Here is a 27495-nt window from a genome sequence, read left to right as displayed (position 1 = left end):
GTGCTCACCTGGGTTAGGCTTGGGGGGGGCCCTCGTAGTTTTTGGCTGTTTGGTTGTGGTGGTGCGGATGACATCCCAAAAGCTGTTATCTGAAGGGAGCGGGGAAAAAAAGGAGACCAAAATGATGTCACCCTTCGAAACGTGTATTTGGACAAGCGCTGGGAGGGGAACCCCCTCCTGCAGGGATGCTGGGGCTGTGCTGGGGTGGTTCAGTGCTCTGGTTCCTCCACAGCTTCAGCTGCCTCTGACACCAGGGGCAGCCCCTGCCCGCGGTGCCCCAGGGATGCTCCAGCCCTCGGTGTGGGTAGCAGGTGTCTTCGCAGAGATCCCCTGCGCCAGGGCACGTGTCAGCGGGGCTTGAATTTCAGAAGGGGACAAGCAAGGCTGCCAGGAAAATCCTTGCAAACACGCTGCCGGTGGGACACAGGCTGCATCCCCCTTGTGAGAGCTCTGCCTCCGCGAGGGCAGCTCCGTGCCATCCCTGCCGGCTGCCTGCGGCACGCAGGAGCAGGACCAGGCACTGCCGGAAAGATACTTAAGGATGTGCTACTTCAGCAATGGAATCTCCCACCTAGCAACAGCAAACAGCTCCATCCTGGTTAAAAATTTTTACAAATGCTGCTCGACAAAGCCCTCAATACGGCTCAGGCAGGGGTGTGTGGGCAGCAAGGGAGGGAGGAAGGTGAAATGCTGGTGCCAACTATCCTGGCATGTCAGTGAGACCCTGGAGCATCTCTGCTGACCCTGCTATGATAGCAGAGCAGGCGGAGATGGTCACCTTTAAAAGTCACCTGTTGGTGGTAGCCAAAACTTGCTGGAGCTCATCTGTCAACGCCTGATCCCCCTCCCAGCTACCGGGATGGCTCCTGGTTACCTCGGGGAGCAACTTCCCACATCCGGAGCCCCACAGGCGAGCACGTATTTACCCTCCCCCGGCGCAGGGAGCTCCGCAGTACCTGGCTTCCCCGGTCTGGGAAAGGGCTTTGGAGTTGGCTTGGCTGGTTTGGTGGTAGTCTCCAGAGTGGTGTCAAAGTAATCAGCCAAATCAAAGTCTGTTGCAGAGGAGAAGGGATTGTTAACATCCCCACCATTTGTGAGGACAGTGTGAGGCTCTCGGCACGCATCCCCTGCGCGGCAGCTCTGCAGGTGCCGTGCAAGCGATGCTGCACTGTGCCGGAGCCCACCAGCACCCACGTCAGCGTGGAGCTGAAAAGAGTGTCCAACCAACTCTGCTGCTGAGCCACAAGCTGCTGCAGAGCCTTCAGCCCACCCCTGGCCCGAGCAGCCCCAAATAATGCATTTGGGGGGAGACCTGAGAGATGGTGCAGATGAGAAGGTGCTGTGGGGATCGAGCCGGTGGCTGGGACCCGCTCTGCTCCCTGCAGGGCTGCCTGTGAGTGACCCTGGGCTGAGCAGACCACGCATGGGAGAGGGGCCAGGAGACAGGAACCCGCTGCAGGAGCCCCTCGGTGCCATCGCTCATCCAAAAAGCGCTCCCCGGGACAGCAGAAACTTGCCGAGACAAAGCCTTGGCCTCGGCACATGTCCATTTCCCGGGGAGAGTTTATTGGATCAAATGGCCTCTTGTTCGGGCTGCAATCCAAACGGTGAAGCCCTGCACGTGCTTCTGGCACTTGGCTTTTCTTGTCCCCAGCAAAGACCACCAAGGCCAAGGAGGTGGACAGCCGGGTTTGCTTAAATCTGTGCCAAGACCCTCATGCAGGGGCACGTGGATTCACTTCTGAGCACTTCCCCACCGCAGTTTGTTTCAGGCTCCTCTGGCAGGGTTGAGCAACCCTCAGCTCTTGTGACCGCACTATATTTAAGTATGTTTGGCCAGAACTGAGCCAGAGGAGCTGCCAGTAATGAAACCCGGGTGTATTTAAGGGAGCTTCCTCAGCCAGGGCAGATGCTGTGCAGCCGGCCAGCCAGCACATCTGACAGGCACAAAGAGTCGGAGAGACATTCTTCCCTGGATGGGGAAATGTCACCAGTCTGGGCCTTCCTGCGGAGGTCAGGGTTATCCCGGAGTAAAAAAGGGAAGGAAAATATCCTGTGGGCTCTCTCCTGGAAGGAAAGCTAGCAGGTGCCATGCAGCCAGGAAAAAAAAGCCCTTGTATAGCTGAGCAATGATTTGTGTCTTTTCCATTAGGATACTGCAAAGTGTGCGAAATTTAGCCTTGGTCATAAATGCTCCACTGCCATTCGCCTTCAGCACGGACAGAAATATCAATATTGCATTTACTTTGGTCGTGCGGGAGAAGTGCACATCTGCGTGCTGGCACCAGCTTGCTCACGGGCAAGTGGCAGTGTCCCAAAGCCTCTGCTAAGGCAGCAGCACCCAGCTGTGCAGGCACAGCCTGTGGGGGGCTTGCACGGTTCGAACCCCTGTGGGAAGCAAACCCCGCGCTGTGCTTAAGCGATATGCACTCAAGGTCTCACCTGCCCCACCTGCCGGCTTTCTGGGACCCTTGGGAGTGGCTGTGACAAAACAGACAGGGAAGAAAATGTTAGTGGTCATGGGCATCTCCGAAAATGTTTCACTTCTGGTTTGAGAATAAATAGCAAAGGTTTCACCACGAGCTTTCCAGCTGACCATCGCTGCTCTGCATTTGTAAGCTCAGAGCTACAACCCCCTCCCCCCCAGGATGTGTGGCCACAGGGAGCAGGACCCCCTGTGCGCCGGGGCGAGCAGCCGTGGCACTGTGCAGGGCTGAGCCCGGTGCTCTGCAGGGCGCAGCTGGGGCCGGTGGGCCAGCATCCTGGCAGGACAGCATCCCAGTGGGCCAGCATCCCAGTGGGCCAGCATCCCACCAAGTGGAAAGGAGAGCTGTAAGAAATTGCTCCACATTAAGACTCCTGGAGACAGCAGCAAAGAAAGTAAGGTCAGACACCATACAGAACAGCATGGAAAACAAGAGTAAGCTGCCTGTGTTTTGTTGTCCCCTGCCCGGCTGGTCAGTCAAATGACAGGTAATTTCCAGTACTGCATTATGTGTGGGAGGTTCTCCATCAGCTGGAGGAATTTTGGTGACGCCCCAATACTCAGATCCCAGCCCCCCTGGATGCTCCTGGGCTAAAAAAAGCTACAGTCAGCTTTCAGAGGGGTTGATTTTTAATTTTTTTCACCCCCTGTAAAACACTACCTATTAATAGTGGCTAGAATTACCAAGTATATGAATAAATTATGAGCAAGAGTTATGGCTGCTCTCTTCCCATTAATTTCCATTTGCGCCTCTGAATACTGGAGTGCTTCTGCTGGGCTTCATTTCCAGTGTGCCGGTACGGTTTGATGTGACCCGACTCCAGACCCTTTGCTTGCTTTTATTCCGGGGCTGATGCGATGAAGATCCGAGCGGGATGCAGCAGCTGGGGGGGCTGGGAGGACAGCGCTGCCTCTTCCCCTGGCTCACAGCTGGGGCTCCGGCCTGGGGAAATGCCGCTTTCCCTCTGCGTGAGGTGGCTGTTAGACACTTCTAACCAAGTCTCTCCACATACTGTAGTAAAGGGCTTGCAAAATCCTAGATACGATCCCTCGGAGCTGTGACCGAGTCTGATACCCCACAGTCTCCCATCCCCCTCCCGCTGAACCCCGCACGCCACAGGAGAGATGCACGGAGCATCCTGGCTCTTTATTCCTTGTAAACTCCAACACAACACAGCACAAGTGTCTGTGTGTTGTTAGACTGCAAAGTAACGGTTTCAAACCCTGTTCTAGCTTTCGCTTAAATACTCGCAGGTGTATTTTGTGTGATGGCAGAGGCCGGTGTCACTTGCAGAGCGCTCCCCGCTGCTGCCCAGCTGGGCGCTGGGTCTGGGGATGGTCACCCTGGGTGCACGGGGTGGGGGGCAGGCAGCGAGGGGTCCTGGGCACTGGTGTTTGCAACGCCTCCCCCGTGTCTCCGCAGCAAAGGGGGTGTCTGGGTGCAGACCACCCGGCTCAGCCCTTGGTGCAGGCGAGAGCTGTGCTACATGCCCTGGGGTGCGAGACGAGCCCCTTCCCATCGGCTGCACAGCGGGCAGTTCAGTGGTCTCCTTTGGGTGCCAACTGAGAGCTGCTCCACTGAATGCCCCCCCCCCCCAGGGTGGTGCCAGCCCCCTGCCCTCACCCCTGTTTCTGCCAGGCCTGAGGCTGAGCTCTGCCAGGCACTGCTGTCCCCTCAGCGGCACAGCCCGGCCCTAACCTACATAAAAATGATTTATTTCAAAGCCAAATATTAAATCCCAGCACGCCCTCAGCATGGCACCCCCTTCAGAAATGAGCTTCCTTTGGCTGATGGGTTACACTTGAAATTAAGCGAAGCAGCCAGCCAACATGCCGTCTGCCTTCCGTGGGTGCCACGTTTCAGCGGGACTAGGGATGGACCCGGCACTGCCCCAGCCCCGCAAGGTCGGCGGGTTGCCCTCACCGGCTGCAGAAGGAGAGCGGTACTGCGTTAGCTTCCAAGCAAACGGGGTCGTGTCTGATGGTGTTATTAACGAATGCAAAATAGCCAAAAAGATGCATTCATTCCGTGTCGTTGCTCTGTGAAAGCACCAGTGTGCCTCTGTGGTTTGCTCACGGGAATCGGAAAGCGAAGCGCACACGGTCGGCAACCAGCTTCTCCAGGACTATCCCCCATCCCACCTGTTGGCAAGCCCAGCCACTGCGTCTCCCCAGGGAAGAGGCAGCCCATATCCACCACCCTCCCGCCAGCATCAGATCCCAAAGAACAAACTGCAGCTATTAACGTCTGTATGTTTCCTCCTCTTTAAAAGAACAAATAAATGTGACTTACGTCGCTTGGTGCTGGGGCCAAACAGGGCATCTTCTAGGTTGAAGTCACCTGGGTCATCCCCATGACCTGGAGACAAAGAACCAGCACTGGTTGTACTCGCTCCACACAATGTAAAACACCTTTAAATACGGCGTGGCTAGACTTGTTTGCTCAAATTGCTTCAGTTTTTTGCTGTTTTTTCCCAAACCTAACCCATCACCGGTGATGAGGAAGACATCAGCCTTCTCCGAATGCTGTGACTGTTAAATTGCAGAGCAGTCATCTCTGGATTTTCCATTTGTCTGCCCTAATGGATGTGGTATAAAAACACATGCTATGCTTAAATTTGTCAAGGAGAGCCTACCAATTCATCTCTTGAGCTGCCACTCATCTGTGGCTGTGCTCACGATTACACATTTGCTAAACACCACGAAAACATTGGGACAGCGCAGACAAATTCAGTGAAAAACAGAAAAAGCTATGCACCTCTTCTTCACAAGCACCTTCCAACATCAAAGGCTTCGTATGAAACCGCTGCTGCTGGCTGCCATGCGCAGCTTGGCATTTCAGAGACCGCCTGCATCACTGCCCTGGTAACGCAACCCAGGACCAAACCCCATCCCAGGGACACACCTGGCAGACACAGGCAGGTTTTTACGTTAGAGATGCCTCGCCACAACTCCAGTCACTTTATAATATCCTGGGGATAACTCGGCGCTATGCCGTGCTCTCCTGCGATAGGGCCAGCTAATCCTTCCCTTCTCTGTCTTTTTTTTTTTTTTTTTTTTTTTTGCATCGCGTTAATTACTGTTGACTTACCCTAGTTCTGAATGTATTTGTCTTGATAAATTCATGCTTTTACATCTCAGAGCATGCTGAGTAATTAATATCCTTTGGGTTTGCTAAGTACTGCAGCACTGCAAGAGAACATTAAAATGGCTTTCCTCTTATTCCTACTGCTAAATGGATTTAGCTATTGCCACCTGAGCTCCAGTGTGCTTCATGAATAAATTTAAAGCTTTACTGACAAGGACAATAACAATGGGAAGGCACCAGTCCATCAGAAAGCAGGTATCAGCATTTCGGTGAAAAACTTCTACCGAGAGTGGTCACTAAGTACTGCAACACCTCCAGCTCCGGTTTCACTTACTCACACATCACATCTCGTTTTATTTGCCGTCTGTTTAAATGTACACTCGGCAAACCTGAGGGTGATTTAAATGCAGGCTCTGTGGCTGGGAAGGTGCCATGGGCTTCTCCCCCCTGGCAAGGCGCTCGGCGTTAAGCTACTGCTGGGTGTGTGTGTGTAAGTAACACAGGGCCCAGCCCACGGCTGCGTTCCCCATGGAGATGAAGGATGCCACTTCCCCTGGGAGCACAGAGGAACGGCTGGCAGAGGGTGATGCCCCATTGCAGCTGGAGCCCAGTCACCGGGTGAAATGTGCGGTGTGAGGCGTGCGGACGAGCCCCTGGCTTGCTCGGCACCCTCTGCCTCCCCGCACACCCCTCCGACCCTTTGCCAAAATATTTGCCTCTTGGGCCTTATTGCTGGGGGAATTTTGGCACCGTGAGACTGGCGATGGTCTCCCGCTCCAACAGCCCGGACGAAGCTGCGGGGTTTTCAAGCGGTGTGTCACGACAAAGGAGCAAGTAAGGAACATGCAAGACCATCCATGGTGCCGAAGAAACACGTGCCCAGCTCTAGCACTTGCATGGGTTGCTGCTGAACCACCAGCATGTCCCTGTTGAGATCCCACAAGCTCATTACTGCTGTGGCCAGCCTGCTTCTCCAGCAATTTCATGCAGGCTCCCTTTCCCAGTGTGGCTTTTTCCACAACCTTTACTGGATTTTCAGGAACCAGCAGGGCTCTGTCATTATCGTCCATTTTAAACTGTCTTTAAACCAAGTTGGACAGGGGAAACGGCAGCACATCTGGCGGGATGAGAAGCATTACAAACCCGGCTGGGGGAAATGCGCTGTCACCGTGTTTCATTTCAGTTCCCCCTGGCTCCGCAGCAGGCAGGGCGAGCTGGCAGGAGGGTTATAGTGGCAGCACCAAGACTCGCATTGGTATGCTAGGAGCCATCCCTTCGGCCTCTCCCCCCCTCCCCCGGCTCTACTCCTGCTCTCTGTGATTAAGTAAATGTTAAGGGCGCCGATCTGCTGCGTGCCGAGCCCTGCTGTTAGTGCATCCTCCCTGCGCTTCACCTGTGGTGCAGGAGCCCAAATACCAAGCAAGGGGGAGCAGGCGGCCGTGGGGGTGAGTGCAGCTCGCCCGTTCTTCTGCTGAAGGGCTGCGAGTGTGGGGGGGCTGCATGGAGATGCCCCACCAGTGGGGCCACAGGCCCTGCAGGGAATGAGTGCCCTGAAGAACGGGGTCCCCCCTGCCTGGCTTCAGGGGGCTCACCAGACCCACTGGCTGAGCAGCACCTACACCACCCTGGGTTTGGTGACAGCTCCCCCAGCATCTCTGCCCACAGGGCAAGAAGAGGGTGCCGCTTCCAAAATCAAAACGCTGGCTGGCACACGAGTGGGGCCAGGGGGGTGAAAGGTGCTCAGAGCCCCCTGCCCTCACAGGGCTGATGTAAACCCACTAACGTGCCTGGGCTACAGCTGCACCCAAGGGGAATCCCCACCGGCGGGGAGAGGCGTGCAGGCAGCCCGCGTGAAACTTAGGAAACCTGTCAACGCACTGAATCACCCACTAAAATCTTCTCTAGTAGCTGCAGCGCTTGGCACAGCCTGTTTCCCAGGGCTTTCCCACCACTGCCCATGGCAAACCGATATCCTTTTCCAGGGCAATTTAAACCCAGGAATCCCTTAGGTGTTGGCAGGGACTAATAATAGATTGCCAGTTAATTGAAGCTGACAACATCTTTATTTCATGCAAAGGGTGTTATGGAGACGTATTACACCTTTTATGGATCAACAACTGAGCGCTGCCGTCAAAGGCATGCAAACTTGCCTGCTCACTCCAACAGATAAGAGCTGAACGCTCTCCGCCTTATTCTTTTATTCCGTTATTAAGCAGTAACAAATGCAGCACTTCACAGCCAGATGCTTAAAACCCAACCGGCTCTCGGTACGCATGTTTACCTTACAAACGCAGTTTTTCAGGAGGCAGCACTGCTGCTCCCTGCATCGTCTCATGCAAATCCCTTTGCTCCTGGGGCCCCAGTCCCGCTCTGCAACCACTGGAGAATCGGGTCTCCCAGGCTCCCAAAGCCCATCCTCTGACAGGAACCCACGCGCAGCATGGAGTATCTTTAATATTAGGGGTTTATACATTCCGGAAGAAGCTGAGGCACATTCCTACATACAAGAGTTCATAGGCAGCCCGCTGCTGAGTTGCAGAGGTGTTTGTCTGTGATGTGGCCAGGGTCATGCGTGCCCTGGCGTTCACCTCCCCTGAAGGACGCACCCACGCCGCCTGCAACCTGTTACAAGAATACAAAACCACCGGCATGCAAAATCATCCTCCGCTGGTTGCTCGGTGCTGGGGAGGAGTATGGGAGCTTCGCTGGGGTTAGCAGGCTAGTTTGAGGGCTGGGGGGGATGTTGACCACCCTTGCACTGGGTCCTTGGAAGAGATCTTGTCTCTGGCTGCTGGGAGAAAACGTGCATCCCTAGAGGCAGCTGGGAGGTGGTTCAAGCCCTGCGTGTCATGCCGGCTGGCCAAGGGCACTGAAGCATCCACTGCAGGTCCAGGGCAGGGGGGGATGGGCAAACAAGACATGTTCTCCTTATTTTTCTTTAGTATGACAATCAAAAGAAACCAAGGTGGGACATGTCACAGTACCTAATACGAAACCCCCAGCACCAGCGGGGGAGGTGGGGGGACCCCAAGGCTGCAGCTGTGCCGGGTGGAGGCTGTGAAACAGAGGTTAGAGTTATGGCCGAGCTGGCGCCGCAGGCTCCTCCGCCTCTCGCCAACTCCCTTCGCCTTGCCGGGGGTATTTTTAATCAGAGCTAGCTGCTCTTTGAAGGTAGAAGGGTTTTGTGCCTTAATGTATTCTCTCCTCATTATTTTCTGTAGCAGGCAGCTCAAATGCACAATTGTACTCGTCAGCTTTTTAGTTTTTACAATTATATATATATTCTAATTAAGCCCCACTGTTTGACAAAGCTTGAATTACAGTATCGTAATTCACACCCAGTATATTGCTATATTGCACCCTGTCTGCAGCACTCAGAGCAAGGTGTATTCCATTTTTAGTGCCAGCCCACGGATCTCTTTGTGCAATATATATGTGTTTAGCTTCCCTGGGAATTGAGAGCCCGCAACGGTACGAGATTGACAGCCCGGGAGATTACGGGAGAATGCAAAGCAGGTACAAGGGCAATGGAAAGTAATTCAAACTGCCTGACTTTTATGCATCTACCTTAGGAGCGACGCGGTGGGCAGCGGGTGGGAGAGCAGGAGGAAAGCATATGCCAAGGTAACTGAAATCACCAGGGTCCTCCCCAGTGACCAAACCTCATCATTTTGGCTCTGAATTAAGGTGTCGGTGTTGGCAAACGCAGGTGGTTCCCTGTGCAGGGCACCCACAGCTGCGCCGGCACCTCTGGGCAGGGGGCTGGGGCTGGGAGGTCCTTTGGGTGTGGAGCCGTGTCACGCTGCTGGTGCCCGACCACATCCTTGCAGTGGCGTTTCCCGCTGTCTCAGCAAAAATACAGCCCCAAAGGTCTGCGGGGAGCCCATGGCTGCTCCTCCGCGGGCGCGGGTCTGCTCTGCAGCAGCTGGGGCATCTTTGGCCGTACCGGGGGTCCCCAGGGACCGCTGCTGGAGCAGAGGACAGTGTGCTGCTGCCGGCCAGTGCAGCGATGCTGGGCAGCACAGAGCAGAGCTTTGAACTCGCTACCATCACTGCCTGGGCACAGCCCCAGCCACCAAGTCAAACACACGGGACACTGACTTGCTAATGCCAGGTTGCTTGTAAACCTCGAGTTCTCGCTGACCGCCAAGACCAAAGCAGCGTTCCGTGTGCGCAGGGAGAGCAGAGCCCCTCGGCGCTGGGACGTTGTGGGCAGTCTGTGGGGGCAGCGCTGGCGGGCCAGGCAGGTCAGTACAGCTTCATGGCAGCTGTGCTTCTCTCGAGACATGCCCAGGCTGTCTCCAGAGCACAGGCCTCCTCCTGAAGTTAGCTCTGCCTTGAAAAGCAGGCTCTAAACTTCCCCCAGCTCCTCAGCCGCTGCCAGGGAAGACAGACTGCCCAGGGACGTGCCCCTGCACAAACACCCTTGCCGGCAGCCCGGGTGCCAGGGCTCAGCCAGGAAGCCAAGTGGGGCAGAAGTGCAGCCCCCAGTACCCACCGTGGCAGCGGGACCGCTGGCTGACACCAGGGGTACATGGCCCCAGTTTGTGGCACGGCCAGGCGAGAGCAGGGGGACACAGCCCCCCAGCTGGGGTGGCCCCTGCTCCTCACAGGTGACGAGGTAACACTGCCATCCTTGTTCTCCATTACCAGCGAAACGTTTTGATTTCCAGAAGTACTAATCAAAATCACTCTTGATTATGGTGAAAACAACCTCTGCTGAATTTTTTTTTTTAATGCAATTAACAAGGGTATATGGTAATTCCAAGCAATCTTGCTCTTGAGATTAAAGGAAAGCCTGCCAGGAAGCACATGAATAAAGCTTTAAGATGAGAATTTGCATAATGAAGACTTTCTCTTTGTGGAGGGACTAATGGTGGTTATGTTTGAAACCTATTAATGGAAATGCCTAAAAGCCTCCGCTAAAGCCAGCGTGCTGCCACCGTGACCCTCGCAGGCTCCATCGCCCCCAGTGCCAGCACTGCCGGGTCCCCGCCAGGAACCTGGGTTCCACGCCACCGCGCTTTGCCCTCTCCTTGGGCCACCGGAGCGGTGGGATGAGCCGGGCCGGCATGCTGGATGGGGCAGCATTGCCCTGCAGCTCAGCGCAGCGGATCTCGCTGGGGGTTTTAAGCCACAGGTTAATTCCGTGTTGCTGTGCACCAGGGCAGGCAGACAAGAAGCAGGTGTCAGTTGCAAATTTATGTCAATTTAAATTATTTGGCGGCAGCACCTGATAGACTCGGCACCCTGCAGGAGTGGTGGAGGTGGCAAGGAAAATCTGACCGGCAAAACCAGCCTGCATCTGGTGGCCTCCAGGCTCCTCAGCAGACACCGTCAGCACCCCTATGTGGGGCTGGGTCAGAAAGGCCACCGTCCTGGTGAGCAGGACAAGGTGAGCCCTCGATGGGAGCCGCCCCGCCAGGCGATGAATGCTCAAGGGACGGTGGTGCCCACCTGCCCTGTGCCATGCCGAGGGCTGCCCGATGGTGTGAACACATCTCCTCCCCACTGCGGGTGGAAGGACAGACCCGCAAGCTGGTCCCAAAGCACTGGAAGCAGCAGCGCTGCCCCTCACACCCTGTGGTGTCCCACAGCCCCCGGGCGCAGCTGGTGGCTCAGCCTCCAGTGCCACACCAGCACCTGCCAGCAGTTCACTGCAGAGACCAGACAAAAAACACATCAGGGAAGAGTTTCTCATCCGCTGCCACCTCGTACAGCCTTTCTCACTCCTCTGCAGCAAGATTTAAAACTCCAGAGGGAAGTGCCCTCATCTCCCCTTTCCCAGCAGTTGCATCTGGTAACCGGCTTGCAGAGATCCCGCAGTGTTCACCAGGTGTGCCTGCACGGAGGCTGCAAGGAAACCTTGGAAGCTGAGAGCTAAGGACAGGTGCTGGCCTCTTCCTCCTGAATTTTGGTATGTGAGAAGAGGCCCTGCTTCCCCCTGTGCTGTCCTTGGAGTAATGGCAGCTCCCACCACCAAAGCCACCAGCCTCCACGACCACCCAGCCTCCATCGCCAAAGCCACCAACCTCTACGACCACCTAGCCAGCTCCCAGAGGGGCAGAAATCACCCTTGAATCCAGAGGAGTTTCTTCGTGCTAAGCTCTTGTGCCAACTTCCTCTCCTTCTTGCCAACATTTCTCTTTTATCTGCTCTCAGGCTCACCGACTCAGACTGCTGGTGATTACTCTATTTCCATGTTTTATTAAAAAAATGAGATGAGAAGGGCTATTAGTGGAATGGTTCTGTTACTGCCAGTTGGTTTTGCTTTTCAAACCAGTGCAGAGCCACCAGCTTGGAGGCTGCAGGAGCATGGCAAAAGGGTCTTTCTCCATATGCTTGGAGACCGAGATGGGAAGAAGCAAATTCACGAAGCGTTTCCACCAGTTTCACTGCTCTGCCAGTGTCGGCGTATCGCCGTGATGCTGTGAGCGGGAGGGGGCTGCCAGCGCCAGCCGGCCTCGAGACACCGCAGCTCTGCCAAAGACGGCCTAATCCTGGGGGTGACGTGCTGAGAGGCAGCCACACAATATCTGTTTCGGGGGGGTGCCCAGCCCAGGGCCATGCGTCACATCGCATCAACCATTGCCATGCAATGCGACAGAAGTCGGTCTAACAGCAGCGAGGCCACGGAGGAGCCCCAGTGCCCTGGGGACCGTCCTGTACCTGCAGGCTGGCAGGGCACCGGCCGCAGCCCCGGTGCTCGCAGCATGGCGAGGGGCCCTTGCATCCCCTATGGTGTGATTCCCACCCCAGGAGTACGGCTGCACAGTGCTATGAGCTACGTCCTCAGCAGCGGCAAGCTGTGTGCAGGGACTGCCAAGGGCTTGATCTGCTGGATGAAGCATCCGTCCACCGCCTCAGGCTGGGCTGGAGCCCTCAGCTCCAGGAGCCCAGCAGCTCCCTGACCCGCTCATGCACCCCAGGCTCCCCAGAAGCACCAGCCAGAGCAGTACCCCCCACCACAGACAGACAGACGCCTCCAGGTGCCAGCAGGAACCCTCTACAGCTCGGAGGGAAAAGCAAAGCCCACCAAGGGCAGCACTACCACAGCTAGGAAAAGCTTCGCATCAGGGTTTCCATGGGATGCCTTGGACCAGCAGCTGCTGATGGGGTCTGCCCTAAGCCTGGCTCCAGCATCATCCTCTCTCTGATTCCATGAGCAGAAAAACAAACATTTCACTGGATCTTCCACCCCAGCATGGTCAGAAAGCAGGTAGCCCTGTTCGGGCAATACAAGAAGCCAATCGAAATGGTTTTCTTTGGTATCAGCACTCACAGCTTTCAAGGTTTCTGACATCTCTGCACATAAACCAGGTGATGTTTCCTAAGCAACTTTAATAAGATAATCGTTATTTGAGGCTTGTGTCAAAGAGGTCTTGGCCACAGCATTGCCAAAACCTACTTCCAATTAGCCCCAGATTAACTGCATCAGGAGCACAAGGCTGGAAGGTTTTGAGCACAAGTATTTAAGGTTTCTCCTTCTGTAGAGAAAGCCTGAGCACAGCTGTGTCTGAGATGAGGATGGGATGATACCCAGCATTCTGTGCCTGGGCTGGGTACAGGGCTGTTGTGGCCAAAGGCAGAGGGACCTCAGCCTGTTCCAGCCCTCCTGGGATGTCTGCTGCTGAGCCTAGAGAGCAGCTCTTTGACCCTCCCTAGGAAAATGCTCCAGGTAATCCTCAATAACCCAAAGGTGCATTTGATGGGAAAGGGGAGTGTTTCTTCTTCTCACTCTTTCACTGTTCATTGGTTTTGGTGTTTTTAAGGAAAAGCAATTTCTTATACCTGAAGGGGGAAGGATGCGGATGGCATATTTCTTATTCCCAGACCCCACCTACCCTGCTAGCAGCAGAGGGGAAATGAGCACTGACTGCCCTGTGCAGGTTAGGGAATGGTTAAAGGTGGCTTTCTCAGGGCACAGCAGAACCAACAGTGTCATCCAGGACTCGGGTTTGCCCCCCTCCATGTGCAGGGGTCTGCCCGAGGACTGGATTACTGCTTGTGCAGCAAAGGAAGGGGCGGTGTGGGGGTGCTGTGACCCTGCTCCCCAGCAGGCACCAGCCTGGTTTCCCTGTAGCCAGGGGCAGGTGGCCACAGCCTTGTGCGGCAGTGACAACAGCCAGCCGTGCCAGGGAAAGGCAGGCTGGGAGCAGGAGGCAGGATTAGAGCTGGAGCCACTTTGGGGGCAGCCTTGGCACCAGCTGTACCCCGGTGTGCTGCCCCTGGCCCACCAGGCACTGTGTGGGAAACACGGACCGCAGCTCACTCCGTCTGTGATCCCTAGTGAAGGTCAGAAAACACAGCAAGTTCCTTTTCCCCCTATGACTGTGGTGGGTGTAGGGCTGAAAACTGGGGTGTTTTCACCTTCCTGCATGCCGTCCATCCAGAAACGTCACCAGGTATGTTCACATCAGCCCTCTGATTTCTGCTTATGCGCTAAGTAATGACTGAATTTGCCTAGGGCCAAAGGTGCCTGCCTATCAACCAGGCAACAAATTGTGGCATGAAAATATGTTGTTCATAACCCAGCGTGGAACAACTTATGACAAAGCCCAAGAAGCAGGAGCCCAAAGAAAACTGAAGCAGGAGATTAAATGCTTATCATCCAATTCCCAATGGGAAGAGATTGCTCTCATCAGATAAAGATCAAGAGAAGATGCTGTAGTTAAAAGTAGGTAAATAGGGAATTACACGGTAAAAATGCTGGCTCATCACTGGGGATGTGCTGCTCCTGTCATACTGTGCTATTTAAAGTCGGAAGCGGAGTGGTAGGGGCAACGAAGACTGGGGCGATGCTGACAGATGGAGGGAGGCTCTGGGAGACGTGGGGGTTACAGCCCTCTGCTCGGGCTGAAGGCATTTGTCTGTCCCCTGTCACCGCAGCTGCAATGCAGGGCTCCAGCCTGCCCGCTGCTGCGGCACACGCCTGCAGCCGCCTGCTCGCCTCTCCATCACACCTCACCCTGCAAACGCCGGGGATCTGGATCGGGTGGGGATCCAGCCTGTGCTGCTCGCTGCCTGCGCCCTCCCGGCATCGGGCACGCTGGGACGCGTGGCTCTCGCCTGACCACGCTCCTGCTGCTTTGGCTTCAGACAAGACCCCCCCACCTGCCACGGGAAGGGGCTTCCAGCAGGGAGGGACAGCAGGGCAGGGGGCTGTGCTCCCCCCACCCCGCCCCAAGCAGGAGGCAGCAGCAGAGATCTGCTGGAGGCAATGTTGAGCAGGTGGTGCAGGACCTGGCAGTGATTTTTAACCACCGGCCATGGCCAGCTGGGCCAGCCACCCCCACCCGACCCGGCAGCTGCAAGACCACCCCTCTTGGCTTGCCCACAGCAAGGGAAGCTGGGCCACATCCCTCAGCCTTTTGCACCGGCTGGTTTTCAGGAAGGTGTTTGGCTGCTTGCTTTGACAGAGGAGCTGAGGGCAGACCCTGGGAAGCAGGGCTGGGGGTGTGCACCCAGAGCCTGCCTCCCACACCCGCGGGTGCCAGGGGGCAGAAGCAGGGTCCCCCGTCAAGCAGGTAAGAAAGCTCTGCTGAAATACTTCTGCCAGGGGGAAAAAAGTGTTTAAGTCAACGGCAACTTATCACAGCAAATTCTAAAAGTTTCTGTTACAGGATATCGTGATTTTTTTTTTTAAAATTATGTCATGACTATGATTATTCATGAAAGACAGCTACTTAATCCTGAGATAAAACACTTTTCTAGATGAAGGAGGTGCACAGCTACATGGTCTTGCCTCCCATGACCAGGGGAACAGTCACCTTATTACCAGAGCACTGTGCGTGAAATAATTTAAACAAAAATGGAAGCTCGCTGTGTTCAAAGAGAAATCTAACAGGTCTCTTGCTCCCTCTGACCCTACTTGTGGAGGGAATAGCACCAACATTTAAAAAAACCCAACTGTTTATAAACTGTTACTTTGAACTCAAGTGTTACGGCTCTGAGATTTCCTCTGCAAATGTATCTAAATCATTACAAAAGAAAAAGGAGGAATATACCATTCTTTTATTATTATTTTTTCCCCTCAAACATATAGTTAACCTCACTTAAATGCTCTAGTTTCTGCATGAGGCCAAAGACTTATTGGGATCTGCGTGCGTTTTTAGAAGTACACGCAGGCTCAAAGCCTAATGCTGTCCTATGGATTTTTGGAAATAACAGATTCTGGTTTCCTGGCAAATAATTACACACACAAACTGTGTGGCATTCGCTCAGTGTCTCCTGACAGTGCGTGAGACAGTCTGTCACCAGCAGCAGTAGCTGATGCCCGGCTAGTGAGGCGAGGCTGAACGCCCACCCCAGCTGAAGCACCCGGGTTAGAAACCTGCCTGTCCCTGGGTCAGAAAGCAGGGGTTTGCCTGGGGGTAAGGGGGATGCTCAGGGCAGGCTTGCACCATCGCGAAGCATCGCCCCGGATGGTTTGGCTTTGGGGGGCTGCAACCTCTTCAGCGTGGTGTTGCATTGGCATCAGGTTGTATGGGGATTTCTCTGGCCAAAAGAGCCTCCAGGGTGGGAAAATGTGTTGGGCAAGGGGGAAGCTTTTCCAGTTCTTGGTCCTTCTACCTCTTCACAGCGTGAGAGCATACCCCAGGGTACGCTCAGGCCCTGCAGTAGAAATTATGCAGATCTCCAAGGGGAACGCTATATACCAGATGGCAGGATGGGACCTGGGCATGTTTTTGCTCCAGATAAGGTAGATGGGGTCTGGCATTAGCTCTGCTCAGATCATATCATCTGGAAAAATGACCCAGGTCTTGCAGCAGCAGGAGATACCTGAATGGAGGTGGCTGGTCATCACAGAGATGCTTGCTCCACCAAACTGCTTGCTTTATTCCCAGATAGGTTATACGCAGCTCTGATACAGAGAGTGAGTCTTTTCACTAAGCTCCTACCCCTAAAAGGACGTGTTTGTCAGCAGTTAACGCTTTATGGTCACAGATTAATGTGCTGTTCAAAATCTTACCACAGATCTAACGTGCCTTCGGCAGCACAAGCACCCCCTCTGTCACCCATGGCTGGGGCTGGAAACCTCTTCTGCTCGTTCAACCTTTGCCTCCCATGCTCCAGGAGCCGGCGCTGCAGCTACCCCTGAACACCCGGCCAGGAGCGCCTCCGTCTGAAGCAGGATTTCAGTAAGGTTCTTCCAACCGTGACCGGTTCTTTCCATCCGCATTTCTTTGTGCATGGGGAAAAAAAGCATTTCATGGGGCAATGAAAGGAGAATGCTGAGCAATTCTCTTTTCCCAGCACCTTCTTTGCTGGAGACAACCCTGTGCCAGCCTGCAGAGCCTTCCAACAGCAGAATGATGCTGTGTGCAGCATCCCTCCTCCCTGCCTCAGCTGCCACCTCCAAGATCTTACCAATGCCTCTGGTTTTGCTTTCACTGGCTTTTATAGGTGTATATGCCATACCAGCACTGAGTCCCTACAGCAGAGCTGGCCCGCTCCCTCCCTGCTGCTGCTGCTCGTGTGCTTGGGTGTTCGGGGGAAGAGGAGCTTGTACTCGGCACCAGCTTTCCACCTGTGGCCCCAGCATTCCCACTGCAGTAATCGTCTGTTTCCTAGACAAGGTTGGAAGGCAATGGACAAGGATTTTTGGAGTGACTACAGGACAGTTTGGTAAATATGTATTATCATTAACTCTATCCGCATGGCACCAGCAGGCTGAGCTTTCAGAGGATCAAAGCCAAACCTGACCCTATGCAGCTCCACCGAAAGCCCTTCACGTGCACAGAACGCGTTCACCCCTCGCTTTGCGACAACTAACGGGCTTGTACGGGGGCTCTCTGTTTTCTTCACAAAAGCATCCTTTGCTCAGCGAATGTGTTCTTGTGCTCACATCCCAAATCACAGCTAGTGACTCCAGCATCTGGATCCCCAACTTTGAAGTTTCCTTTTCAAAAAAAGCCCTTTTATGTTCTGCGTTTTGATATGCCATGTTCATCTTCCGTTGCCCTATATTCAAGTTCTTCCAGCAACAGTGAATTATATCAACCAGATTACAAAGGAATTATTGCAAAGGTTTTCTCTTTGCCATCAGTTATGTAGTTTATTAAACATACATTTTGTTATGAGTGGCTTCAGAAGCACTGTGTAATAAAACCCCAGTTTTTCCTTTAGTTAATTGTAAAGTCAATGCCTTAAAACTCCAAGAGATATTTTTCGAAGGGAAAACAAATTTATTTTTAAAGCAAGCAGTCCTAAAAGTTTATTCTAGCCAGCACTGGAGATCAATAGACTCTTCTGGTTTATGTGCTTTAAGGGCTGAAACAGTTGCAACAGATGTTAAGGAAAAAATTGCATTTTTGTAACAGGGGAAAAAAAACCCCAAAGAGTTAAATGGCCATTTCCAAGCATAGATTTCACTGGGCTGGTAGAAGAAAAAGTTCCAAAATATAAGCAGAAGTATGGAAATTAATTATTTCCAAAGCTACGTACATAAATATCTGGGCATAGCACATTTAATTAATGCATATTTGTTCAAAGATCAGAGATAATTTGTAAGAAAACTAATTTAGCTTCTCTTGCTTTGTCATATGTACTAAAGACTCTATCAAAGTAAAAATTATTCTTTAAATGTATTACTTTAGCTCACTGCTGATACCTAGTAATTATAAATTTAATAACATAATAATGTATTATAACAAAGATTTTTAGCGCAGGTAAACACCTTACACAGCACCGCTATCTCCAGCTTTGACAGCAAAGCCAAGCCACGGCTTTTGCTTCTCCTCCAAACGATTCCTCCCTGCAAAACTCCCAGCACAGCCATGGCGAGCAACCCGGGCAAGCAACCGGCACGGAGCTGGTGGGTCACCTGGCACTGGCAGCCCCTTCTCTGCCAGCTGCGCCCACCGCTGCCCACCGCAAAGCACAGCCCGGACACCTGGCAAAACATCTGGAAAAGAGCTGGCTCCTCTCTGCTTCCTCTGCGCTCTCGGCTGGGCACCGTTGTGCAGAGACTGTGCCAAGGAGCTGCCTGCAGTGGCTGCAACCATCTGTGCAACAGTTATAAATAGCTAATTATACTGTCTAATATTACTTTCACATTTAAGTAATTATTGTAATTGCTGGTGGGATATTGTAGTCACACTCGAGAGGAGAGGTGATCTGTGCAACACTGTTTATTAAGACACGGGATGTCAACACAAAGAGTCGCCCGTCACTGCTGATACTGCGACTCTGGAGGACACGCACAACTATTCTTATCGCTGGGTTGTGGTCACTAAGTTTTTCGTCAAGCTTTTCTTAGACAAAGTGTAGCATAAAATCTGGACGTGCCCTTCCTGCCAGGCCTGTAAGAGGTAAACTTGCGCTCCCTGCAAGAACACTGACCTCGGGAGCCAAATACACCACCTTTCCATGAACGCACATCAGTGCGTTTCTGTACTGGCTTACCACGAGAGGGGAAAAAAATGACTGGAAAGTTTCTTGTTTGGCTGTTTCCCTTATCATTTTGCACAAACATGTGGCTAACCTGGAGTTACTCAAACATAACTACTTTCTGGAAAAGCCATGGATCTATGCATTTAAAACATCGTGCAACATGCTAGCATAGGGAACACTGGCCTCTGGCTCTCAGCAAGAAGGCTTTGCACGGCATTTGGGTTCCTCCACTGCCTCAAAATACTTTAATGCTTCTGCCCCTCACCGCGCTGCGGGAATATGCTGGAGTTTAGCAGCACTGGAAAAAGGCTTGAAGCCCTGTGAGTGATTCCTGTTTCCAGCCCTGCACCCACAGCCAGACTGGTGAGGGCGGAGGGAGCACAGCAGCTCAGAGGTGCGGAGGGATGTGGCACGGCTGTGTCCGACAGCCCACCAGACACTGGAGTGCACAGTCACATACAGAGGAAAACACAGTGGAATTTGACCAAAAAGAAACCCAAAACCTACCATATTTTTTCAATTAATAAGCAGGATTTCATTCCTGCTTTAATGGACAGCCACAGCCAAGAGGCACATTATTCTTGTGTCAACGGTGGATCCAGACATGAGCTGCAGGAGTCATGCTAAGTACCGGTTTTGTTGTCTAGTTTGCTATCCTTGGCCATTTGTAAACCTCCCAGCCTGCAACAGACTGGGCTGCCTGTGACCCACTGTTGGCAGCACTGGAAAGACCGTTTCAGAACAAAAAGCTAAAAAAGGAGCCAGCAAACAGAGGCAATGAAGAAATCTGATTTCTGCTGCCGCTGTCCTGAGGAGGGGGGGTGGAACGCCCTGCCTTGCAAACCCGTTTGCTTACCACCCCCTGATGTTCTCCTGTGGGCACGGGATGGTGGTGGGGAGGCCACCTCGCTGCCCAGAAGGCCAGCTGAGCGCTCAGGTGGGGAAGGGCTCTCCGCGCCTCTGTCAGGGTGCTGCAAAGCTGCTCCCAAGAGTTTGGGAGAGAGACAGATGGAGGAGCAGGCACCCAGCCATGGGCTGGGAGAGCCACCACCCCTCAGGGGAGGAACCGGAGGCCACCTGGGAAGGCTGGAGCACCGGCACCTTACGTGCCCAGTGTCAGCAGGACCAGGACGCTGTGCAGGAGAGCTTGCAAGTGCAGACCCTGCCTACCTTTATACAGTTACTTCCACGGAGAGGCCATTTAAAGCAGCTCAGACAGGAGCTGAACTTAATGTTGTTCAATTACCTGTGAAACCTTGCGCTGGCGGGAATGATTTATGAACGTTTCAGTGAAATTCATTTTGATACAAACACAGCCAAGGATATTTAAGAGCTGGAGTCTGCAGCCCAGAGCTCCAAAATGAAACAGAACTGCATGTTTCTTTGCCCACGTTGCAAGCGCAGAATGCAAATAGCTTTACTGCCGACTAAACAGATTTTTTTAAAATGTTAATCTAAAACTTTATGCATAGTCTCTTGGCTCAGCCTATCAAACAGATATCTAAATTAAAAATGTAGCTGCTAAATTGGTGAGCATAAGCAACTCTGGACCATGGTGCTACCCTTCGAGGTGCACCAGCATGTACGCACCTCATGCAAACGGAGACTAATTCCAGGCTGACTCAATGGGAAACCTCATCTCTTCCAACAGCAAAAGCTGGTCCTGGCCCAGTTCACTCTTCATTTTGATGCTAATATCGTCTAACCAACCGGTGTTTGATACGTGCCTCCTTGCTAATAGATTTTTTTTTAGAAAAACTTTCCCAAGGCCTTTTACATAATTGCCGTCTGTTTCCTCTGTCCAACCTTTCAGGGGACTTTTTTCCTATTCAAATAAGCAAACAGCTGTTTTTTTAAAGGAAACTAACAAAGAGCTGTGGTAAGCTTTGCCCTGATTTTAATTACCTACCCTCACCCCCCAAAACAACCCAGTGTGCTTTTTCCCCCTCTATCTTCCCAGTTACTGTCCAGCTGGGACTGGTTTCTGGGTTAGACTATTCCAATCTGCAGAAACAGCGGTGGGACTGAAAAAGATTGAGAATATAGCCAGCAGCCTGAGAAATTTGGGTCACCCGGAGAATCTGCTAATCCCGTAGCTCTGTCAGCAGAGATCCAAAACCCAAACTCCGTCCCTGACAGCTCTGTGACTCTCTCGGTCTGGGATTACCCACGACACAGGCTGCTACAGAGCCTCATACCTGCAGCATCGCACATTTTGTGCAAACCTCGGTGCACCACTTTCTCAGGCAGAGGCAGAGGCTGCCCTCCGAGCTGCTGTAATGGCCAGTATTGTCACCCACCGACGGGCTGGCGCATCCTATCTGTCCGGCACCTGTGCAGGAGCAGCTGCTGGGGGGGACGGACGGGGGACGGGAACGGACCCACAAGGGACAGGCGCTGTCGGGGGACGAGAAGAGCCCAGACAGGGGCGGGGGGCAGAGGGGGCGCCCCGGGAAGGGCTCTGGCGGGGCCCGGCCCTGGTGCACAGCCTGGCGTCCCGCCACCCGCTGCGGTACAAGGGTGCTCTGCGCTGGGTGGGGCCCCGGGGGTGCAACCCCCCCAGTGACGATCCCCCGGGCGATGCACCCTCCTAGGGACCCTCCCCGGGGTGCATCTCCGCGGCCCCGTGAGCCTCCCCCACACCCACCCCTCGGGCCGGGCTGCGCGCTGCTGGGGGGATGCATCCAACCCGCGGCGGGGGCGGGGGGCTGCAGCCGCTGCACGGTGTCCCCCCGGGGGTGCACCCTGCGGGGCGACCCCGGCCGGTCGGGAGGGGGTTTCCTCCGTGCCTGGGCCGGGCCCGGCGCCGCGATCATGCGCAAACGGCGCCGCGCCGCGCCCCGCGGGACCCCCCCCCCCCCTTCCCCGGTCCGCGGGCCGCCCCCTCCCGCCGCCGCCCAACGGGACCCCCCCGGGCCGCCCCCTCCCGCCGCCGCCCCGCGCCGCCAGCGGCCAGGCCGCCCTACCTGCGCCCAGCAGCGCGGCGAAGGCGAGGAGGAGCCCCAGGAGGCGGCGGCCGGCCATGTCGCGGCGGGGCTGCGCGTCTGCCGCGGGCACGGCCGCCTGCCTCCGCCGGGGCGGGACGGGGCGGGGCGGGGCGGGCTCACGGCGCTGCCGGCCCCCGTTGGTGCCGCCGCCCGGCCCCGAGGCCCCGGCGGGGAGGGGGGCGCGCCCGGGGGGCGGCGGAGCCCCGGCGGCAGCCGCGGGGCTGGCGGGGTCCCGACGGCTCCGTGCCCTGCCCGCCTCTTGCCGGCGCCGAGAAGGCGCGTTGCTGCGGCCCGGCCGCGGTGCGCCCCTCCCGGCCTGTGCGGCGGGGGCCGCCGGGCGCAGCCCCCCGCCGCTGCTCGCCGAAGCGGGGGGAACCCGTGCTGGCGGCAGGGCCGGGAGCTGGCGGGAGGCCTGTGCGGGGCCGGGGTCGCCGCTGCCGGGGGCGGATGCGGCGGGGGGGGGGGCTGGGGCTGCGGGGGCCGCGGTGCCGGGTGGCGCGGGGGTGCTCAGCCCCGCTCCCGGGAGGGGCTCGGCAGAAGGGCAGGGAGCTGCTGCGATTTCCCCCTTTAGTGCCACGGTTTTTGACGTGGAGGGTGCGGAGCCGTGGAAACGTTGGCTGGAAGCGACCTCTGGAGGTCTCTAGCCCGAACGCCCCCTCGGAGCGGGACACACGGGCAGCCGGTCACATCGGCGTGGCTTTGGTGGGGCGCTGGAAAGCTCCTGGGATGGAGCTTCCCCCACCTCCGGGATGACCCAGGGCAGTGCTGCCCCACTGCCCAGTGACGGAGACTCTACTGGGTCCAGTCTGACCCCCCGCCCCGCCCCTGGCCGCTTCTTTGGCCGTTGCCCCCTGTTGCGTTGCCTGGCTTTGCCAAGAAGCGTTTGGGTCTGTAACCTTAATAACTGCCCTTAAGTAGCTGTAAACCGCGATTAGATCTGCCCTCAGGCCACGTCCTTGCCAAAGCAGAGGAGCTGGCCCCCTGTAGCTCGTGTGCCGGACCCTACATCCCTTTTTAAACCGGGGGAGGGAATTGTTAATGCTGCAGTATCTTCTGCGTTGGTATTTGTAGGTTGTTTCACTACAGAAATGGGGGTGAGGATGCAGCCTATATTTAGGAGGAATTCCTAAAGCCTTAGCGGGGACTGAAAGGCTGAAGAAGTGTCGGGGTTGTCCTTGTCCCCCCCACCTCCTAGCAGCTGGGAGATAATGCTGACCCTGGCTGTTCCAGCCGGCTGTCGGGACTGCCTTGGGTCCAAACAGTGCTTTTTGTCCTTGCTGGGAACATAACTGGAACAGATAGTGTGTAAACAGACCGTGGGGGAGTTATAACCTTCTTTAGCAGTGCCTGGGGTGAAGGATGTGTTGGGATAGCAGAGTGAGGGATGCTCTGTTGTTGATTTTCATCTGTGGCCACACAGAAGATCGCAGGCTGTGTGGCACCCAGTGCCTTGCCTTCCAGTAAGCTTCAGGGGGAAAGAGCTCTGAAGCCTGCACCGGAGCGGGTTTTGGTAGGTTAGCATGGTTCAGTGTGCTCATATCATGCCATCGGAGTTGCAGAAGCTTCTGTACTGTGCAATCCTCTCTGCTGCTGCAGCTGCTAGCGGGAGTAACAGGGGTCCCAGATTACAGAGGAGCTGAGCTGGAGAAGATGCAGCTCAGCTGCTATACAGGGCAGTCCGTGCATTGACAATAATGCCTGTCGCGTTGACAATAATGCCTGTCTTCCTATTTATACAAAAATAAATTCAGGGTTACGGTCCTGTTAGAATCAAACTGAAGGGAACTAGCAGGACCATGTTTGTACCTTCCCAGTCTGGTTCTCCAATAACCTCTCCATCAGCTATTTGCATTTCAATGCCTTTCCAAGCCTCTGGTAATTGTTGAGGGAGGAGGCGGGTAAAAAGGCTATTATATTAGAGTTAGATCAGCTTTAGCAAGCCTGAAGGCATGAGAGAGCATCGCAGCAGCTGATGCAACCCGTGACAGTATATTGTTTGCTGTTCTGTGTGAGCCTGGGGTGCGCACCGATGCTTGTGAGTTGATTCATAATTACAAAGAAATGTATGAATGTAGCGTTTAATTGGCAGGAAGGCAGCAGCAGCGCTGCGCTCCAGAGCTGGAGGGGAACGGGGAGTTCATGTTGGAGCCACCCATCTGGCTAAACCCCCTGACACCCGAGGGTGCCGTCCTTGGCCTGGCATGGCCAGCCAGAGCCGGGGTTGTGTGTGATGGGTGCAAGTTGTGTCTTTAAGGGAGGCCGAGCCCGAGGCAGCTGGAAAGCCTGGGGATCGGCCAGCAAGTGACTCAGCATCGCCTGACCTGTGCCCAGGAGTCCAGGCTATTCTTGGTTCGGGGTGTGTTTAAGGCAGGCAGCCGAGGCTTAAACACTTCCAGTTGCTCCGCCGAGGATGTGTCCATGTCCGTGTCCATGCCGAGCCTCACACACGTTATGTTGTCCAGGGCTGCAGTGCCGTCTTCCCGTTGGATTGCTTTCCTCTGAGCTCAGGGGAGCTACGACCTTTTCATTTTCTTCTCTTGAGCTAGGTTAAAGCTGTAATCTTTAAACAGCAGAATAAACAGCCATCGGAGAAACTTTCAGTGGGAAAAGATACATGCTTCCCGTTATGTTTTACCAGGTATAACGCTTAACTCTTTCTTGCTGCCTTTGAAAACCTGCTGCCTGGCTTAGCATGTGTTTGTCTATCCGAGCAAAAATATGTTTGAAGGGCAGGGGAAACGCTGATCAGGAAAGGTAATGCTGGGTCACACGAAAATCTGATTTAGAACCTTTTTCTTCCTAAACCTATTCAAATAATTTAGCAGGCTCAGAATACATAATCCGTTAGATCTCAGAGTCCCTCGCAGGCACTAATCAATTACCCTTGATAAGTGATGGACACATAAAAAGCATCTATTTAGCTGCTACTGAAGTGCTGCTGTTTTAAAAGCAGAGTGAGCTGTCATGTAGCAACACATAGCCTTACCACACAGTTATCTCTGATGGAAAATGAAAATACACAGTTGAAAATGAGCAATTTCAGAGGCCGAAGTACATTTCCACCTGTGTCAGTCTCCTGCCTGAGGTATTGTTTTTCTTATTTTTATTATTATTAATTAATATTACTATTTTATTGTCTGTTCAGATTTGCTACATGCCTTGTTTTCTAAAGCCTTGATTAAAGATATGATCTAAGTGGTTCCTTTAAAAAAAACAAAAGGCAAAAAAAAAAAAGGCAAGCAGTAGTATGAGATGGCAACCCTACAAACGGCCCCTAGCCTGCACCACCCCAGCAGCCCTGCGGTTAAAAGGCTCAGGGATATTCCCAGTCTCTTCTGTCACAGCTACATCACGTGGAGAAGGAAGGAGTAGGTTTCCCTGGGCAATGGGCTGGCCAGTTGCTGTGCTGCTGGCTCTGGTCCTGTGCCAGAGCTGGGATCCAGCAGACTTTCCTCCTTCAATGCCAGCAGCTGAGCTGAGGGAAGCAGCTGGGGGTCTTTGGGGCTCAGTTCCCCCCCCCAGCCTGTGGCATTCTGTGGCTGGCTGCAGTGGCTTGTGGTGGAAGTCACGGCTGAGTAGAGCTCCCTGCAAACAGACTTCCTCCACTTCTCACCGCGTGCCAAGTGCCGGGTACTACTCGCCGTAACCATCTTCCCAAAGAGCATCCAGGCTGCTGCCTTGCACAACGCATGCATTGGGGCATATTTGCACAAGCTAATTTTAAGCATGCCATTTCTCTGCCTACATTGGATGTCTAGACTCCTGCTGTAATCAAAGGTGAGAGGCAGGTTCCTAATTACAGTCCTCTGAATCAAACCCTAAAAGATCTCTTGTCCATATGGGGAACATGGGCACCTTACGTAGGTGCTTAAAATGGGTCTGAATGTTCCTCATTGTGTGCTGGGTCTGCCACTGCTAGTGCAAACACGTGCAGAACCTCCTTGCCTTGTGTAAATCAAATGCTTTAGCTGCTCTTTTAAAGGAGAAACGTTGGTAGTACGAGGATGGAAATTAACTGGAGAGTGCATTTATTTTTGGCCAGTCCCCTGGGAGCACCTGCCAAGCATTACCTCTCATTTCAAGCCTGGCTGTTCCTGCTGAGAAAGTGTGATGGAGCTTCGAGTCTGGGTCAAGGTGAGTGCCTGGCTCTTCATCAGCTGTCTGTGCCATTTAAAAGGGAAAGAGGAGAGAAAGCTAAGCAGCAGGCTGGGTGTGAGGAATGGTGTGCTCGTGCTAGAGAGCACAGGAATGAGAAGAAGCAGGACTGCTTCAGTATGGTTTATGTACTGATTAAATGCACCTGCTGGTCCCCAAGTATCAGCGTACAGTTTTAGAATAAAAATGTTGAATCGTAAATTAAATAGAGAAAATTAATTCTGGCCTCGTCTACGCCGGGACGATAGCCAATTGCTTAAAACAAGGCTTACATGCACCTGTTTGAAACCAGAGTAACTGACACAAGCCATGGTACCGATGTAAAGGGTTTCCGAGAGTCATTAAAGTCACCGTGTGGATATGCTGGAGCGTTGGTGATGGTGACTTCGGCATTGGGTAGACCAGGCTGTCCCCTTCCGTGGGAGCAGGACCAGAGTGTGCGCAGCACTGTGCCTTGCAGGGTGCCTGGAGGTGCCTGGTGCTGAGCGGCAGCCGGTGCGGCCAGGCTGCCTCCTCTCCTGCTTCCCAGCATGAGGCTGCCGGCAGCACACGGGTCCAGCACTGCATGCTGCACTGCTCTTTTGACAGCAGGACTTGTGGGCAGAGATGTTCCGGACTTTATTTTCTCAGAATAACTGAGAAATTACCTCAAATGAAAGGACACCGGGGCATTGGGGTCAATTCCCATCTTTCACAAACACATTAGAATCTCATGTTTGTTCTCTAGATTCCTGAAAAGCAGAAAAAAATGGCGTGGGTTTTTTTTTTGTTGTTTTGGGGTTTTTTTTGGTTTTTTTTTAGATTTTCCACCAGGGACAGAAGTCGTTGGCTGAGAATCTGAGGCCTGAACCCAAAAAAAACATGTCTCAAGAAGGAGCATAACTGCCCTGGCCAAGTTTTTTATTTTCTTCTCAGCCTACTCCAGAAGTCTGCAGAATCCAAAAGGGGCTACAGAGTGTAAGGTGACGTTCAGTGGATCAATGAACAGCTGTAAAAGAGCTTTCCTGCCTTTCCCAGCAGTTAATAACTTCGTTGCACAGAACTTGGTTTTTCAGAAAGACCTCATGTGTTTTTTGGCTGACTGAGGACTGGCGGGGAATGTTCATAGTTACAAACGGGGAGATTTATTTTTTTTTTTAAGGGGGGAAAAAAAACCCCAAACCCTCAAACAAACAAACTGGCTTTCACCAAAATCTTTGTTCCTGTTGCTGAGAGTGTGCAGTATTACCTGCAGTAATAAAATGTTGCATAAAGCAGCCTTATTCAGGCTGAGAATGGTGGAAATTTGAGTGCAGAGCAGGTAGTGTCAGGCGATCAAGGTGTCTGCTTGGTTTGCTTTACCTTGCACCGGACAGGCGTGATCAGTGTGGCTGGGTTAATCTAAT

At 53.8% G+C, this 27495-nt stretch overlaps 1 protein-coding gene across 7 annotated transcripts in view; it reads right to left on the bottom strand.

Moving 5' to 3' along the window:
* Positions 1-22047, bottom strand: part of CD99L2 (CD99 molecule like 2) — a 32836-nt gene extending 10789 nt beyond the window's left edge. For 5 of the 7 annotated variants that reach the window (XM_055818218.1, XM_055818219.1, XM_055818220.1 and 2 more), the window contains exons 1-5: positions 21935-22047; positions 4779-4844; positions 2443-2481; positions 957-1052; positions 9-89 (exon numbers count right to left, since the gene is read on the bottom strand). In XM_055818218.1, the coding sequence (XP_055674193.1) occupies positions 9-89; positions 957-1052; positions 2443-2481; positions 4779-4844; positions 21935-21992 (340 nt within the window). In that variant the 5' untranslated portion in view covers positions 21993-22047. The remainder of the gene's footprint in view (positions 1-8; positions 90-956; positions 1053-2442; positions 2482-4778; positions 4845-21934) is intronic. The other 2 variants (XM_055818223.1, XM_055818224.1) reach the window with 2 other exon arrangements.
* Positions 22048-27495: the final 5448 nt, after the last annotated feature.

The sequence above is a fragment of the Falco peregrinus genome, chromosome 13 (assembly GCF_023634155.1).
Source record: "Falco peregrinus isolate bFalPer1 chromosome 13, bFalPer1.pri, whole genome shotgun sequence".
NCBI classification, from domain to species: Eukaryota; Metazoa; Chordata; class Aves; order Falconiformes; family Falconidae; genus Falco; species Falco peregrinus.
The sequence above is the reverse complement of the archived record's forward strand: the minus strand, read 5'-3'. Positions and strand labels throughout refer to the sequence as shown.